At 40.4% G+C, this 17,240-nt stretch overlaps 1 protein-coding gene across 3 annotated transcripts in view; it reads right to left on the minus strand.

Annotated features, from left to right (window-relative positions):
• KDM3A (lysine demethylase 3A) overlaps window positions 1-3,802 on the minus strand; it is a 57,989-nt gene extending 54,187 nt beyond the window's left edge. For all 3 annotated transcript variants that reach the window (XM_028122356.2, XM_028122355.2, XM_028122354.2), the window contains exons 1-2: window positions 3,718-3,802; window positions 2,927-3,142 (exon numbers count right to left, since the gene is read on the minus strand). In XM_028122356.2, coding sequence (XP_027978157.1) covers window positions 2,927-3,112 — 186 coding nt within the window. In that variant the 5' untranslated portion in view covers window positions 3,113-3,142; window positions 3,718-3,802. The remainder of the gene's footprint in view (window positions 1-2,926; window positions 3,143-3,717) is intronic.
• Between the last annotated feature and the right edge of the window lie 13,438 nt (window positions 3,803-17,240).

Raw genomic sequence — 17,240 nt, forward strand, 5'->3', positions numbered from 1 at the left:
ATAAACATTTGTTGTTATTCTAGAGCAAGAGAATGCTACTGCTCCATCAGATTATTTCTAAAACTGCTTTTCAATGTAGAATAATTGTGATTCCTTCCATTTATTCATTCAAATATTTCAGCAAACACTACATGCCAAGCAGTGTTCTAAGTGCTAAAGGTATAAAGATATAAAGTCCCACAAAATACAGTGCTTTAATCTCACTCTACCTGAATATTAAAGCCCATTGTTTAAAATCTAGAGACAAACTTAGGCAAGTTATTTAATTTCTTCAAGCCTCAATTTCTAACACTAAAAAATATGGTTTACCATCTAGGATGTTTGTGAGAATTAAATAAGGTGCCACATAATAAGCATTTAATCATTACTTTGTCTTCACCCTGACTCTTTGTAATCAACAACTAGACATATTGTATCTGAGTGAGTGACTGTGTTATAAAGTCTCCCTCAAGGTGAAACAAAGTTAACAAGTCTTGGCCTCATTAACATCATCCTCAACTAACAGCAAATCAGTCTAGACAAACTTGTACTTCCAAAACCAAACCAGTTGCATACTACTTGAATTTTATTATTTATATTCATCTTAGACCCCAGTCCCATTTTACCCCCCAAAACTTAATACATTAAACCCAACTGTAATCATGGTCTTCGTTACTAGCTCCTGCCTGCATTTCCCCAACCAGGATTTGGTTCTAGTATTTTGAAAGTCTATGTTTTTGCTAATACAAGATGCCCTTATAACTTAAACCACCTGTTACTCAATTAAGGAACATAACGATAAATCATGATTAGATGAAAGAAATCAAGTAATTTGCACCTTACATGACGGCTGAATTACGAAGTCTGCAGGTAAACCAAAAATCAAATATAGTTAAAATTGTTTTTCAAATGAAAAATCCCTGTTTATCTTCAGGTGAGGCACCTTAGTGCAATGGGAAAGACAAAGCCAAACCTAGGTTCAAATCCTCCCTCCATCACTGAGTAGCTAATTATGCAAATCTGGACAAAACTCATTTTCCCAAATCTAGCTTCTCATTCTGAAAACGAAGATATTATCACCACCTCAAAGATTAGGGGTGGCAGAAAAGTGGAGATTAAAAAGAATACCCAAAAAGGACCTCCTAGACTGCCTTCCTAATCCAATGGGTCTATAATTAGGTCCTGTTGGGGAAGAGAACACCTAGTCTGTCATCATCTGCCAAAGAACTAAAGACTTGTTTCCATTGTTTCCATTCTTGTTTCCATTCAAATCAGATAAAAACAAACACACTAGAGAAAATTCTACTTGGCAGGTGAAATAAACCACAACAACTATGACTGAAATCTGGTACACAAAGCCCACTTTATGGAGAAAGATTGGCCCAAAGCAAATAGGTTGGCCATCTTTGTACCACACTACTTTCTTTCTATAAACAGCAAAATCCAGTTTGCTAGGAGGAATGAAACACCAAACTTCACAGTGTATGACAGGAGTCCTTTTGCAGCACAGGGAGCATAATGGTAAAGACAGTGGGCTCAAGTATCAAAACTTCCTAGGTTAGAACACAGGCTATGCCAATTTCTAGGTATGTGACCTTGGTGAGATACTTAATGCCCCCAACCCCGATATTTTTGTCTCTAAAATGCAGCAATATTAGTACCTAATCCCGAAGAGTTGCTATAAGGATTAATAAGATCATGGCTAAGAAGTGTTCAGTAGGATGCCTGGCACGTGGCTAAGTGCTCAACAGTCACTCCTACTTTTCAACATGAAGACAAGGCATGCTGGAAGCTTTAAAAATATATGACCACATATCCTTTTCCAAAAACTCTTTACAGACTAAAACTAGTTTGGGCATGTACTATCACCTTAAAGTGTTCAAATGAATGGGGTGTCAGAAATCAACATGTATTCAACTGCCAATGCTAAAACCTGCTTCCCAACCTGAACACAGTTTTCAAGAAAAAGCAATAATGATGCCCAGTGAAGATGCTAAAACATATCCACTATCCAGGGTGGAAATCTCTTCTAAACAAGCTTCCTTCAAATTATCACCACTTTGGAGTCTTTGTTAGGGACCTTTCTCCAGTTATTTTTGCACAAAGGAGTCTTTGTTGGTAGAATAGCTTCCTCACTGGTTGTTCCCAATCCTTTGCCACCAATACTTCAATTAGGGAGTACAATTAAAATTCATCTCTTTGAAAAGATCTAACTGAAAAAGGTTCTGAGTGTCATTCTGATTAAAAATCACTGTCCACACTTGCTCCCGTTTTTCTCCCTCCCTCCCCCAAACACCAAAGTGGAATATTTCAAAGCCATTCCTCTAACACACCATATAAGGGTCGGCTCCACCCCTGCCCTCCATATATGGTCAAAGCCCACACCTACCTACAGGCTCATCACAGGCGACCAGGAACCCACTTCCACCCTGACCCACCATATACGGACAAGTACCCACCCTAATATGCCAAACAGAACTAAGCTCCTCCCTCTTCACGCACTTCATTTCTATCAAGTCTGAAAGTTTAACAAGTTGGGTGAAGAAATTAAGAGGAACAAACAAACAAACAAAAAACCACCTGGAAGCGCTAGCCCTCAATTCTTAACGATTCCTAACATCACCTGCCCGACCAATCTAATGTTAACAATACTCCCCCTTCGGAGAAATAATCATACAGTCCTACTAGGGCACAGCGCGGGCAGTAACGAAGCGTGTCTGAGCAACCCCAAGGCCGTCATTAAACTCAAGCAACTGGAAGCCAAACACACCTCGGTTCTACACAACCATTTCAAAGACTTTCAAGGTCTAGTCTTCTGCACCTTCAGATCAGATGCCAACTTTCTGGTCGCCCTTTTCAGAAGAGGGGAGGGGGGCCCCCACTGGCTGTCTCGTTACCAAGGTAACTACAAAACGCCCGACAGCTGAGGCCCGGGAGCTGATTTTACCTTCAGGTCCTTCTTGGTAACGTCGGTGTGGGAGACAGCTCGAATGGTCCCAGACAGCCAGGGCCACTCGGCGACGCGCTCCACGTCCCAGCTGTCGTGGCCGCCGTCGCTGCCGTCGGCTGCGGACAGACTGAGGAATCGCTTCCCCACCAATACTGGCCAACTTTCTCCCAGCGTGAGCACCATGGTTTTCACGCCTGCAGGAAGGGCTCCTCCCTGCAAAAATACAAAAACAAAATGCAACGGGGGCTGCCGGTGGGAGGGGGCCGGGAAGAGAGGACGCGGGGGAAGCGGGGACGGAGGGATGGGTTCTAACCCCGCTCGGAGCACCAGACCCTAGGCGGCGGCCGGTGCGAGGGAGGACCCAACACCCGATCTCTACACCGGCTCCCTCCCCCACCGCAAACACGGGCCCAAGCGCCGCGTGACCCTCGTTCCCCCAAGTTTCGCTTTTCCAAAACCTTAAACCTAAACGCAGAGGGAGTGAGGGGAGAATTATTTTACAGCCTAAGTGGATTTTAAAGTGTTCGCCCCCCGCCCTGGGAAAGAAAAGGCCAGAAGCGAGGGCCCGTCCGGGGCAGCCGCGTCCCCGCCCCGGGCGGCCCCGCGGGAGGGGCGAGCCCGCGGTTCCGCACTTGCCCCGCCGCCCCGCCCCGACACAGCGCTCTCCCGGCCGCCGACCCCCGGGCGTCCCTCGCCCCGGCCTGCGGCGCGAGGGCGGCAGGGCCGCGGGCTCGGCGCCTTCATCTTTCTTCCTCCTCTCCCCTCAGCCGAGGCCGCGGCGCTCTTACCCCGCCTCCTGCCTCCCTGAGTCACCGGCGGCGGCCGCCGTTTCCAGCCGCCCAGCTCTAGCTCTGACTTGGTTCAAGAGCTCTCACAAGACACGCACAGCCTCTCGGGTCCGCCCCCTCGGAGCCGCTTCCACCGCTCATTGGCGTAGTCCAAGAAGCTGGGCGAGGCTCGTGGGTAAAAAGCCCATCGCCATTGGCCGGCCTGGCGCAGGCGGGGCGAGAGAAAAAAAACAATTCCTTGGTTGCCTCCTCCCTCTCCCCTCCCCCTCCGACTCCCGAACGACCCCCATTAGGTTAAAGTACACAGAGCGTAAGCGAGAGATCCCTCCGCCACAGCCATTCTTTCCATTTGTTGCCTACGGTATGCAAAAAAGTCCCGCGAAATCGCTTATCAACTTTAGGGCCCAGAGGAAAATTGCAGGGGTGCATAGATAAGACTGAGTGACGAGCCCCAGGGCTGTATGTGCCTATTGGATTGCTCTTCAATTGCGTAGGCTGTCGACGGAAGATGGGCTATCCACTTGGCGGAAGAATCTCACAGGAAAGGGGTAAGGGCGGTGCAGAGTCAGCGGGGGAGGAAAGGGACGGGAACGTGCGGTTTCAAGCGTACTCAGCTAGGGGGAGGAGCCACCGGGCTCCGGAGGCTCTTGCGCAGGCGCTTCGCGGAGCAGAGGCTGGAGTTTGGGCTGCTGGGCGAAATGGCCGCGGGAGGCGCAGGCGCACGTGGTGTTATTCGTGGAACGTCTAAAGTCCGCCATTTTGAAGGAAAAATGAAGAAAGGCATGGAGTCATTGGGAAATGACGTTCTTTGAATCTAGAGCAAAAGAGACCATTCAGTACAATGCTGAATGGGATTTTTTTTATGTAAAGGGAAGTTGAGAAGATATTCTGAGTCTTAGAGAGAAATTGAAAGACTAGAGAAGGCCATAATGTTGTAAGAAATAAGAAGAGGTGACTTTGAAGGACAAAGGAGATAAAAGACGATTGTGTCTTTTGGACCTGAAGTTTTTTGCTTGAATAAAGACGAAATGGAACGAAGGAATTGAAGACCTCTTACTTCATAAAGACTAGAGCTTGACATGGCATCCCATTTAATCCTTAAGATTAAATGAAAACTAAGTGAAGAATGCAAAGTCCCAATTTTACAGAAAACTGAGAATCAAAAAAATTTCAGAAAGGGATTATAGATACAGGTTAATGCCAGGTGTTGAGCTTTAACATATATGTTCTGAATATGTGACATTAAATAAATTTTAAAATCTAAATATAAACACTGAAGAATTAAATTGGATTTATAATTTGCAGACCGTTAAAGGGGGAGATGGAACAAAGAAAACCCATCTAGTCCAACAAAAGTCAGAAACGAGAACAAGAAAAGAAAAAGAAACTTGATGGAAGTACAGTAAATAGAAAAAGATAAGACGAGAAAAATAAGTCCAAACATCAGTATTTACAATAAATGTAAATGGGTTAATTTTACTCATAAATTAAAAAGACAGACTGGATTAAAAACAAAATCTAGCTATAACTTGACCACAAGCAAGCTCCACCAATGACACAGAAACCTTGGGAATATTAGGTTAAAAGATTTAGTAACCAAATGGTGATCAAAGGAAAGCAATATAGCAATGTTAATATAATTGAAAAGAAAAGCATCAAAAGAGAAAAGGATTTTATATTAATAAAGGAAAAAGTCCACAAAGGTAATATAGACTTAAACTATTGTCACTCTGAGAACATAGCTAAGACTATTAGAATTATGGGAACTTTTTGACAATTTGTAATAGAAGCAGAAGACACAAATATATCTACGCCAGAAATAGGCATCTCAGATTTTAAAACTAAGTGGGGGTATGGAGGATTTGATTACATAATTATTAATTTGAAAAACAAAGGGATAAGCCCTACGAAGGTTCAAAGAACATATAATTCCTATTTGTGGTTCCAGAACATAGGGAAGATATCTGAAGCATTTTTTTTTTCAAGATTTCTTTATTTGATGGAGAGAGAGAGAGCACAAGTAGGGGGAGCAGCAGGCAGAGTGAGAGGGAGAAGCAGGCTCCCTGCTGAGGAGGGAGCCCAATGCAGGGCTTGATCCCAGGACCCTGGGATCATGACTGGAGCCAAAGGCAGACACTTAACCGACTGAGCCACCCAGGTGCCCCAAAGCACTTTATAAAACTTGCAAAACCCTATTATCAAATCTGATCAGGAGAATACAAAAAAGGAAAAGTTTACATCAATGCGGCTCATGAATGTAGATGGAAAATTCTTATATAAAATATCAGCATACTGGGGCTCCTGGGTGGCTCAGTTGGTTAAGCGGCTGCCTTCAGCTCGGGTCATGATCTCAGGGTCCTGGGATTGAACCCAACGTTGAGATCCCTGCTTGGGGGGGGGGGAGGGGGGGTGGGAGTCGTCTTCTCCCCCTCCCTGTGCCTCTTCCCCAGCTTGTGTGTGTGCTCTCTCTCTCTCTCTCTCTCTCTCTCTCTCAAATAAAATCTTTTTAAAAAATCAAATCAAAGTCATTATTTTTAAAAAATAATCATCATGATTAATTAGGATTATATGAATACAAGGATATTTCAAGCTTAGAAAATTACTATAATTCACCAAAACTGGTTAAAAGAGAAAAAAATCATGTGTTCATTTTAGTAGAGGCTAAAAAGACCATACATTCATATTGAACACTGAACTGCCTAGAATGTTAGGAATGTTAAGAGAAACACATATTTAATAGTAATTATTTTTTTTAAATAATGTTAAACTTCCCAGAAACTTATGAATATAAGATATCTACCCTAGAAAAACATCCACACTTGTGAACTAGGAGGCATCAAGTTTGTTCATTGCAGCATTGTTTGTGGTTGTGAAAGTTCAAGATAATCTAAGTGTACTTCATTGGGGAATGAATAGGTAAAATGAATAAATGGAGTGTGATACATCTAATAGAAAGCTGTAGAGCATTTGAAAATGAGTGAAATATATTTATATTTTTTGAATGAAATATATTTAGATGTACCGATAAGGATAGATTAGCAAAACACATTTTGGATGAAAAAGAAAGTTGCATTTGGTAATATTTGAAAATGTACACAAATAACACTACGTATGTTCTATGAAACATACTTCAACTCATGATAATAGTTACTGGTATTGGGGAGGCACAATAGGATTGGGGGTATTGGTCAAAGGTGATTTAGCATTATTTGTAATTCTCTCATTTTTATAAGGCAAATGTATTCATATGTTACTATTGAAAGTTAATTTTTTAAAAGATTTGTTTATTTAATTTAGAGACAGAGCGTGAGCGGGGAGGAGGGGCAGATGCAGAGGAAGAGAGAGAATCCACAAGCAGACTCCCCTGCAATCATGGAGCCCAACATAAGGCTGGATCCCAGGACCCTGAGATCATGACCTGAGCCAAAACCAAGAGTTGCCCACCCAACTGACTGAGCCAGCCAGGCATCCCTGAAAGTTAATTTTCAAATCCTGTGAACAGTATCTACTACATTAACACCCAAGAGCATTTGTGCCAAATTGTTAGGGCTAATATAAGAGTCAAAAAGGTGGTGCAATAAAAGATCAAACAAAAATCAAAAGAATTCCTATTCCTTATGCACCAATTAGAACATACAATAGAAAAAAAGAAACGATCTATGGTCCTGAAAACTGAGACTACCTAAGGAAAAAACATAAGGTAAAATCAATAAAATGTGTATGAAGAAAACTGTAAGACTTTACTGACAGGCATAAAAGAAGATTTGAAAAGTTCTGTCTCCTTATATGACTTGGTAAAAATGTCATTTCTTCTTAAAGTAAGCTACAATATCAATGAATGAAAGAACCAAAATAGAAATATAAAATTGTTGAGAATACAGAAACAGATCCATGTATATACGAAAATTAGTTTATGATTAACAGTATTTCAAATGAGTGTAAATAAACTATTCAATATATGCTTTAGGGTTTATTAGTTATATGGATCAAAGAGCTAAATAAAAATATAGTAATTAAAATTTCTTTCCCTTGGGCGCCTGGGTGGCTCAGTTGGTTAAGCGACTGCCTTCGGCTCAGGTCATGATCCTGGAGTCCCAGGATCGAGTCCCACATCGGGCTCCCTGCTCGGCAGGGAGTCTGCTTCTCCCTCTGACCCTCTTCCCTCTCGTGCTCTTTATCTCTCAAATAAATAAAATCTTTAAAAAAATAAATAAAATAAAATTTCTTTCCCTTTCCTTCCCCCTTCTCTTTCCCTTCCTCTTCCTGAACATTTCAGTCCTAAAGGCAGTAGGAGTGCAGAGCAAAGTATATTTTCATAAGGACAGGCTGCCTGGCATGGAATGATTGAACTAGAAAGAATAAGGAGTTGTAGCCTCACATGGGGAGGGAGAGCTCAAGTGGGGTGAGAAGGGTAGACACACAGAAGATGAACCAACAAAGAACATCTAGAGGCCAAGTGAGGTGAGGAGGGCATCCATGAATGGGAGTCACCTAGTGTGGTATGTTAGAGTCCAACCAGGATGAAGAGACTGCCCACATTGGGGGAAAGCCTGGCCCAGGGTATTAGAGCCTAAGGAAGGTGAGGAGAGCATTCATACAGGGACCTGCAAAGGACAATGAAAAGACCAAGAGAGATGTTTCAAGCAGGAGGAGAACCAGGAGAGAGGTGCATCCTGGAAAGAAGGCAGGAGAGAATTCCAATTTGGAGAACTATTCAGAGAGATCAAAGGATATGCTAAGGTCAAGGCAGATAAAGAACTGAGTAGCAGGTTATTGACATTTCCAACAAATATATTTTAGCCTAGAGGTATTATCAGAAATCATTTCTACTGGTTAATAAGCTCCAGCATATACCTTCCAGTCAAAATCCTGTCACTAACCAGTTGAGTTGACTTTTACCCCAAAGAACATCAGAAGTTTCTAAAAGACTTTAAGAAGGGGTGCCTGAGTGGCTCAGTGGTTAAGCATCTGCCTTTGGCTCAGGTAGTGATCCCAGAGTCCTGGGATCAAGCCCTGCATTGGGCTCCCTGCTTGGCGGAAAGCCTACTTGTCTCTCCCCCACTCTCCCTGCTTGTGTTCCTTCTCTTGCTGTGTCTCTCTCTGTCAAATAAGTAAAATCTTTAAAAAAAATAAAAGACTTTAAGAAAGTTAGCAACTAGTAATTTGCAATTCATTTGGACCTTAATTCCTCAACTGCAAAACAATTAGAATACAATATTTTTTGTCTAAATCTCCTCTCCTGGGGCACCTGGATGGCTCATTCAGTCAAGCACTGGACTCTAGGAGCACCTGGGAGGTGCAATCTGCTAAGCAACTGACTCTTGGTTTCAGCTCATGCCATGATCTCAGGTTCATGAGATAGAGCCCCGCATGGGGCTCCATGCACAGCATGGAGTCTACTTGGGATTCTCTCTCCCTCTCCCTCTGACCCTTCCCCTGCTAATGTACTCTCTCTCTTTCTAAAATAAATAAATAAATCTTAAAAAAAAAAAAAGAAAAGAAAAGAAAAGGGGAGCCTGGGTGGCTCAGTCATTAAGCGTCTGCCTTCGGCTCAGGTCATGATCCCAGGGTCCTGGGATCAAGCCCCGCATCAGGCTCCCTGCTTGGCAGGAAGCCTGCTTCTCCCTCTCTCACTCCCCCTGCTTATATTCCCTCTCTCGCTGTCTCTCTGTCAAATAAATAAATAAAATCTTTAAAAAAAAAAAAAAGAAAAACATCAGACTCTTGATTTCGGCTCAGGTCATGATCTCAGGGTCATGAGATTGAGCCCTGCATCAGCTTTTCCCTGGGCATGAGCCTACTACGATTCTCTCTCCCTCTCTCTCTGCCCCTCCCCCACACTGTTCATGGGTGTGCACACACTTTCTCTCTCTAAAAAAATAGTAAGTATTCCTTCCTTAAATTGCACAAGAATGGTGTATTTGTGTGAAAATGTAAATATCTTATGCTATTTGTTAATGCAGTGCTCCTGTGACAATTAATGAAGCAAGCAGAGCATCAGAATTAAGTAAGCTCCCAGGCGCCTGGGTGGCTCAGTTGGTTAAGCGACTGCCTTCGGCTCAGGTCATGATCCTGGAGTCCCGGGATCGAGTCCCGCATCAGGCTCCCTGCTGGGAGCCTGCTTCTCCCTCTGACCCTCGCCCCTCTCATGCGCTCTCTCTCTCATTCTTTCTCTCAAATAAATAAATAAAATCTTAAAAAAAAAAGAATTAAGTAAGTTCCTTGTTTCTTTTTATAAGGACTTTTTCTGTTCACTTACATCTAGACAAATGCACAGATCTTAAGCGAACAGTTTCATTCGTTTTACCAAGGCCTACATCCATATAACCCATACCCAAATAAAATCAGAACACAGCCATACCCATTTGTCTTTGTTTTATCTATGACTACTTTCATGCTACAGTGGTAAAGTTGAACAGTTGCACTAGAGACCGTATGAGCCTCAAAGCCTAAAACATCTACTCTCCATCCCCTTACAGAAAAGGTTTGCCAAACCCTGATAGAGAACATTCCATCACCCCTGAAGGTTTCCAAGTGCTTTTCTCAAGTCAATACTCCTGCCCAGAGTAACCTTTGTTCCAATTTCTATCCATATAAATTGGCTTTGCCCATTCTTGAATTTTATTTAAATGACATAACACAGTATGTACTCTTGTGCCTAGCTTCCTTTACTCAGTATGTTTTTGAGATCCATCCATGTGATTACATCTGTAACACGTTTATTCCCTTTTGTCATTAGTTAGTATCCCATTGTCTGAACATGCCACAGTTTCTATATCCATGCTCTGTTGATCGATACCCGAACAGTTTTCAGTTCTTGGCTATTATGAATAATATAATTACAAATATGTTTCACTTTAAGTCTACTAAGTTTTAGTTTTGTCTTATCCGTTCTGCCTTTACATTTTCTAATATTTTAACTCTGCTATTCCTCATTCCCTCCTTCAAAACCAGCTTTCTATCCAATATAATTTACCTTCAGCCTAATGAACTCTTAAAATGGTTTAACAATTTTTTAGTGATTTAGATAGCTTAAGGACCAATCAAAGGAATAATGTAATAGTATTCACTGTGCAATTCCGCCCACCTCTAATACTAAGACGAGACTGATACATACTCCACTTAGTTTCATTACATGTTTCCATGTGTGATTTGATCAACAAGAAGAAAATATGTACACAATGTCAAGCTGTTTTTCTTTTTTTGTTTTTAAGAGCAGCTCAATGATTTAGGGAGTATGTACACTATAGAGAACATAAGGGGAAAAATACAAAATGGTACTTAACACTGATGTCAGGATTCATCTCATGGTTACAAGTAATAATATTAATTTTTGCATTATTCATTCTGCTTTAGAGCATACATCAAAGCCATCAATTTAGCTTGAGTCATATAAGCAATACATACACAACTGTATAAGGAATACTTTTCATAAGTAACAATACATTTAAAAATATTGGAAACTGAGTAACATTGCTGATCTGTTTTTTGACTTAATGGAATAAGAGAAGAACAACATTCAACTAGGAAGGATTATACTGATAGTAAAGCTCTTAAGTATGTCTTCCTCTCCCTTTGTGCTTACCACAAGCTAAGCAATGTTCTGTGAGGATTCATTATGAGGAAAATGTCAGTCACAGCTTTAAGACCTTACTTTAAAAGGCACTAATGGGAAAGCAAATTGGAAGGTGAGGCTTCATCTTTGTTTTCAAATAAGTGATCTTAATTTTTCTTATAGAAAAAGTTTAATTTAGTTTATTATAAATATATCCAAACCATTAATTTCTGCAGCCTTCAGATAGAGCCCAGCACTTTTTATGCTAATGAACTTCTTTTAGATCTTGCAGTACAGAATCTGTAGATAAGTTATTTCAGCTTTTGTCTGTTTAAAAACTCTTAATTTCACCTTCATTTTTGAAGGATATTTTTGCTAGATACAGAATTCAGGATTGACAGGATTTTTTTTTCATTTAAAATTCATTTAAAGATGCCAGTATAGGAGTGCCTGGGTGGCTCAGTCATTAAGTGTCTGCCTTTGGCTCAGGTCTTGATCCCAGGGTCCTGGGATCGAGCCCCACATTGGGCTCCCTGCTCAGCAGGAACCTGCTTCTCCCTCTCCCACTCCCCCTGCTTGTGTTCTTGTTTCGCTATCTCTCTCTGTGAAATAAATGGATAAAATCTTAAAAAAAAAAAGATGCTAATATATTATCTCTTGGTCTCTTTGAATTATTTGAGAGAAGGTCAAGACCAGGACTAAGGTAAAAGACGTGAGGCATTTGCTGAGGCACACAATGAGACAGGATCCATAAATGCTGTGCTGAGCTATTTTGGAACCTGAGGCAGAAGGAAAAATCAGTAATACCATCTCTGTCATTATTTAAAATTTTTAGATTTTGCTTGTTATGGATTTTTTCACATAACTTTGAGTTTTGTAAATATTGCATTACAATGTCATTTATTATAATTGCTGAGTTTTTTGGGTACCCCTTTTTTGTGCCAAGGGCAAGTTCCTCATTTGCCTCACTGATCTCACTCTAGTCCTGACCCAAATGTATGAGAACATTTAACAGGACTTCTAATCTGAGTGTCTGGAAGACTCGTCTTCCTTTTCATCTACCCACAGATGTCAGCAGATCCCATGTGACAGTATTTCAGGGGTCCTGTTGAGAGCTTTTCTATTGCCCCCAAGCAGCAGATACTGCCTGATAATCAGTGTAAGGCTGGAAATGCTTATCGGGTTTCTTCAGGGGGATCTCTCAGCTTGTCTCTCCCCAGTGGGCAACTTCTCAACCTCATATTCAGTGTAAGGCCCAGAGTGATTCTCCATTCTCTCACTTCACCCTCAGACATCAACAGGCCTAACACATCTGCACCTCAGAGAGTGTCCCTCAAATGGCCTGTCTTAACCTTTCTTCTGAGAAGTCAGCGACAAAGTCTATGGAAAAGAGTTGGCAGTTTTGTTCAGACTCCCCTGTGTCTTCACATTCCAGGAATTTTAAACTGTCATTCTAGACGACATCCTGCCTTTAAAATTCATTTAAAATTCAGCTTTGTTCTTCTTGCCTCCAGCCACAGATGCTTCCTTCTGCTGTTTCTGCTACTCTACCATGAGTGAAATCAGCCATGGGTTCCTTTCTCCTAAGAAGGCTTGCCACTTCATGGATTTTCATTTACTAGGTTTCTTTGAGAGCTTCTAATGGACTTAACCATGGTTCTGTAGATTACTCAGCTCATTCTCATCATTACAGTGGGAACAACATTCTCTTGAAGATTTCTACACCTAAAGCAGAAAGCAAAAGGTAACTTTGTTTGTTTTTTTTTACTCTTTTGATAACAACTGGGCTGACTCTGATCCACTGTTTGAAACTTCTGGCCCTGAGATCACCATGGTCTCTGATACACCTGCCTTTGACTCAGTCTTGACCCCAATCTTTATGCATTCCCTGCATTTAAATTAGGCATGCCTACCTTCTCATTCAAAGATCCTGCCTGGGATTTTTCTATCTTGTCTTGTTTTTCTTTGAAACTATACTTACTAGCACTAGTTACTGGCAGTTGCTCAATAAATATTGAGCTGACCCTTGACAGTTTGAATCTATTGTTCCCAAATTCCTTGCTGATTCCTCTTCCATGTATATTCTGAACCAACTTTCTTCTTTACACAGTTCTCCCCAGATTATCTGAATCCTTCCCTTTTTCTCTGTCATGCCCAGAATCCATTTACAGCTTAGTGGACATGACCAGGCATGGCTGAGAGGAACCAGAGATACCAGGCAGATCTGTGAGGTCAGCAGATGTGCCAGGCAGATTTCTCAGATGAACACAACATAACCACAGAAAAGTCTGCACAAACACACACAATAGAAAAAAATCAGAGAGGCTTGGCTTTCAAAGTCAGGGCACAAAAACATGGAAAGAAAAAAGGGAGAAGGCAGGACACTATGCCTAAATGAACCAGGTAGAATTCACCAGGGAAGTCATCTAGTCCTTGGGTTTTCTTTGCTGGTTTTTGATTACTGATTCGATTGTTCTCTACTTATCATAGGTCTGTTCAGGTTTTATATTTCTTCAGTCAATTTTAGCAGTTTGCATGTTTCCAGGAACTTGTCTATTTCACGTATGTTATCTAATTTGTTGGTGTATTATTGTTCATAGTATTTTCTTATAATTCTTTTTATTTCGATAAGGTTGGTAGTAGCATCCCCACTTTCACTTCTAATTTTATTAATTGAGTCTTTTTTCCCCCTTGGTTAGTGTAGCTAAAGGTTTGTCAAATTTGTTGCTGTTTTTCAAAGAACCTACTTTTGGGGTCATTAACTCTCCCTATTGTTTTTCTAATCTTTAATGATCTCAAATCTTTATTATTTTCTTCCTTCTGCTAGCTTTGGATTTAGTTTGTACTCCTTTTCCTAATTTCTTAAGGTGTACAATTATTGATTTGAGATCTTTTATTTCCCTCTGTGCATGGTTTTTGCTGCATGTCATAAATTTTGGTATGTTGTGTTTTCATTTTCATTTGTCTCAAAATATTTTCTAATTTCCCTTGTGATTTCTTCTTTGACCCAGTGATTATTTAAGAGTGTTGTTTAACTCATACTTCATGACTTTTCTTGTTTTTCTTTTGTTAATGATTTATAATTTTATTCTGTTGTGGTTAAAGAACATGCTTTGTATGGTTTCAATGCTTTTGAATTTATTGAGACATTTTGTGACTGCTGCTGATCTGGGAAGTGGGAGATGGTAGGTAGGTAAGTAAAAATGCCAAACAATTCTATATTACAAAAATTTAGCAGCTTAATTCTGCATTTAGCATTCCTCTGGTTGTTATATGTTTTTACTATGTTCTAAAGTTCTGTTAAAGTTCATTCAGACAGCTTTTGTGAACATAGTCATTGCTTTAAAAGAGGAACAGAGTTTTAAACCTCCCTACTCTGCTATTGTCAGTCCTTGATGATATTTTGATTTTCACGCATTTTACGTTTACATGTCATAAGCCCCAAAATACATTTTATTATTTTGTTTAAAGTCAATTATCTATTAAAGAGATTAAGTAATAAGAAAAATCTTTAATGTTTACCCCCATAGTTACCATTTCTGGGGTTTTTCATTCCTTTATGTCTATCCAGGTTTCCATTTGGCATCTTTTTTTTCTTTTTCCCCCTGCCTGTAGAACTTCCCTTAACATTTCTTATAGTGTGGCTATGCTGGTGAATTTAAGTAATTTGAATATTGTGTGCCTCGAGATAGTTTTCTTCATGTTCTTACACCTGGAGTTGTTGAGCTTCTTGGATCTGTAGATTTACAATTTTCAAATAATTTGAAAAAACTGATCATTACTTCAAATTTTGTTTTGTTTTCCTCTCTATCTTCTTTCTCTTACTCCAATTGAACATATGTTGGGCCACCTGAAGTTGTCCCACAGCTATATGATGCCCTATTAAATAGTTTTTCAGTCTTCTCACTCTGTTTTATTTTAGATCATTTTTATTGCTATGTCTTCCAGCTTACTAATTTTTCTTCTGAAGTGTCTAGTCTTCTGCTAATCTGTTCCATGGTATTTTTCATTTCAGACATTGGTTTTTATTATCTTTATAGGTTTAATTTGGGTCTTTTGTATATTTTCCATGTCTCTCCCTCACATGTTTCTGCTTTCCTCTACCTTCTCAATCATATGGGATATTCTGGTTATAACCATTTTAATGTCCTTGTCTACTGATTCTAGCATCCATGACATTTATGGGCCTGTTTCAATGGCTTGATTTTTCTTCTCATTGTGAATAGTATGTCTGGTGGTTTTTTATTAGATGCTGAACATTGTGAATTTTGCTTTGCTGGGTCCTAGATATTTTTTAGTACAAATAGTACTGAGCTTTGTTATAGTGTTTCATCACACTATTGAGGCAATTAGTCTAAGGCTTATATTGCTCTTCTGAGAACTTTACCTAAAACCCCATGATTGGTGCTATATTCTACTCTGTTTGGTATAATCATTGGCTATTCTTGGCTCTCTGCAAGGTCTGGTGATAGTGTTCCTTTCAGACAGTTATTTCCCTAGTTTGGGGAAGATCACTTACTCATTTACTCTGAGTATTTAGAGCATTTAGCTAACCACTTGAAGTGAACCTTTTACAAATATCCAGAACTTTTTCTTTGTGCAGCTCTTTCCCCTCTGGTACTCTGCTCTGTGAATTTGAGCTGTCTTGGCCTCCCCAATCTCCTAAGTCTATCTGTTTAGCTCAAGGAAACTCAGGGCTTTGCCTTGGTTCCCACTCTCTGAACTGTGGCCTGAAATCTCTCAAAAGTCTAAGCTTGGGCAATTGCAGGGCTCATCTCATTTGTTTCCCCTCTTTCAGGAATCATGGCCTTGCACCACATAATGTTATGTTTGAAACCCATTGTTTCATATATCTTGTCTGTTTTTTTATTTGTTTCAGGCAGGGAGTAAATCTGGTCTCTGATATTTCATTTTTTCAAAAGCAGAATTTCACCAAACATGTAATTCAGATCAGTGGAGAAAAAGATGAATTATTCAATAAATGTAGTCAACACCTCTTAATCAGGGTTCTAATTTGCAATCATAGAATCCAACTGAGATCGTTTTAACAGAAATGTATCAAGCAACATTAAGTAGGTTAAATTTTTTTTCTACAAGGGTCATTGAATTGGGCATTGAGGTGAAGCATTTGAAAACTAAGTTAGGGGGCACCTGGGTGGCTCAGTCAGTTAAGTGGCTGCCTTCAGCTCAGGTCAGGACCCCAGGGTCCTGGGATCAAGCCGAGCATTGGGCTCCCTGCTCTGCGGCGGGTCTGCTTCTCCCTCTCCCTCTGCCTGCTGCTCTCCCTGCTTGTGCTCTCTGTGTGTGTGTGTGTCAAATAAATAAATAAAATATTTAAAAAGAAAAAAAGAAAACTAAGTTAGCCTATTCAACTGCTCACAGGAATGATTGCACCATTTCTAGCGCTAGCACCACACTTTACAGCATAGATGTGCTGTTGCTGCTGCTGACTTCTTATCTTTCTGCTGTGCTTCATCACTCTCCTCAGGAACTACATTTGGGTAGTAGTACCTGCCTCCCCATGATGCTCTTTACCAAATCAAGACCTCACTTGTACATGGCTAGATGATGAAGCCTAGGTCATGTGCCTTTCTCCTACCCACAACAGAAGTTGGGGAATTGAATGTTGCCTCATACTTTGAGGAGGCAGGGCACATAAGAACAGCCCCCAAATATAGGAATGAGATTCAAATGATACTGGGTGGCCACAAATATGACAAATGATCCCACAGCAAAAACTGGACAGTCATCTGAAAAAAGGTAAAGTTGAATCCCTACCTCATATTTTACACCAAAAGTTGAAAGATTTAAGCAGGAAAAAATAAAACTGTAACAGTACTAAAAGAAAACTAAGAAAATTTTTTAAAAAAATAACTTATATTTTTGCATCTCTATCTTTTAATCAAATATTTAAGAGCTTACAGATTTAAAATAAACAACATTAAAATAGACCAATGAAATGCTGATG

This window comes from Eumetopias jubatus, unplaced genomic scaffold (genome assembly GCF_037043125.1).
Source record: "Eumetopias jubatus isolate StellerSeaLion01/CBP00866 unplaced genomic scaffold, mEumJub1_p1.0 scaffold_9, whole genome shotgun sequence".
NCBI classification, from domain to species: Eukaryota; Metazoa; Chordata; class Mammalia; order Carnivora; family Otariidae; genus Eumetopias; species Eumetopias jubatus.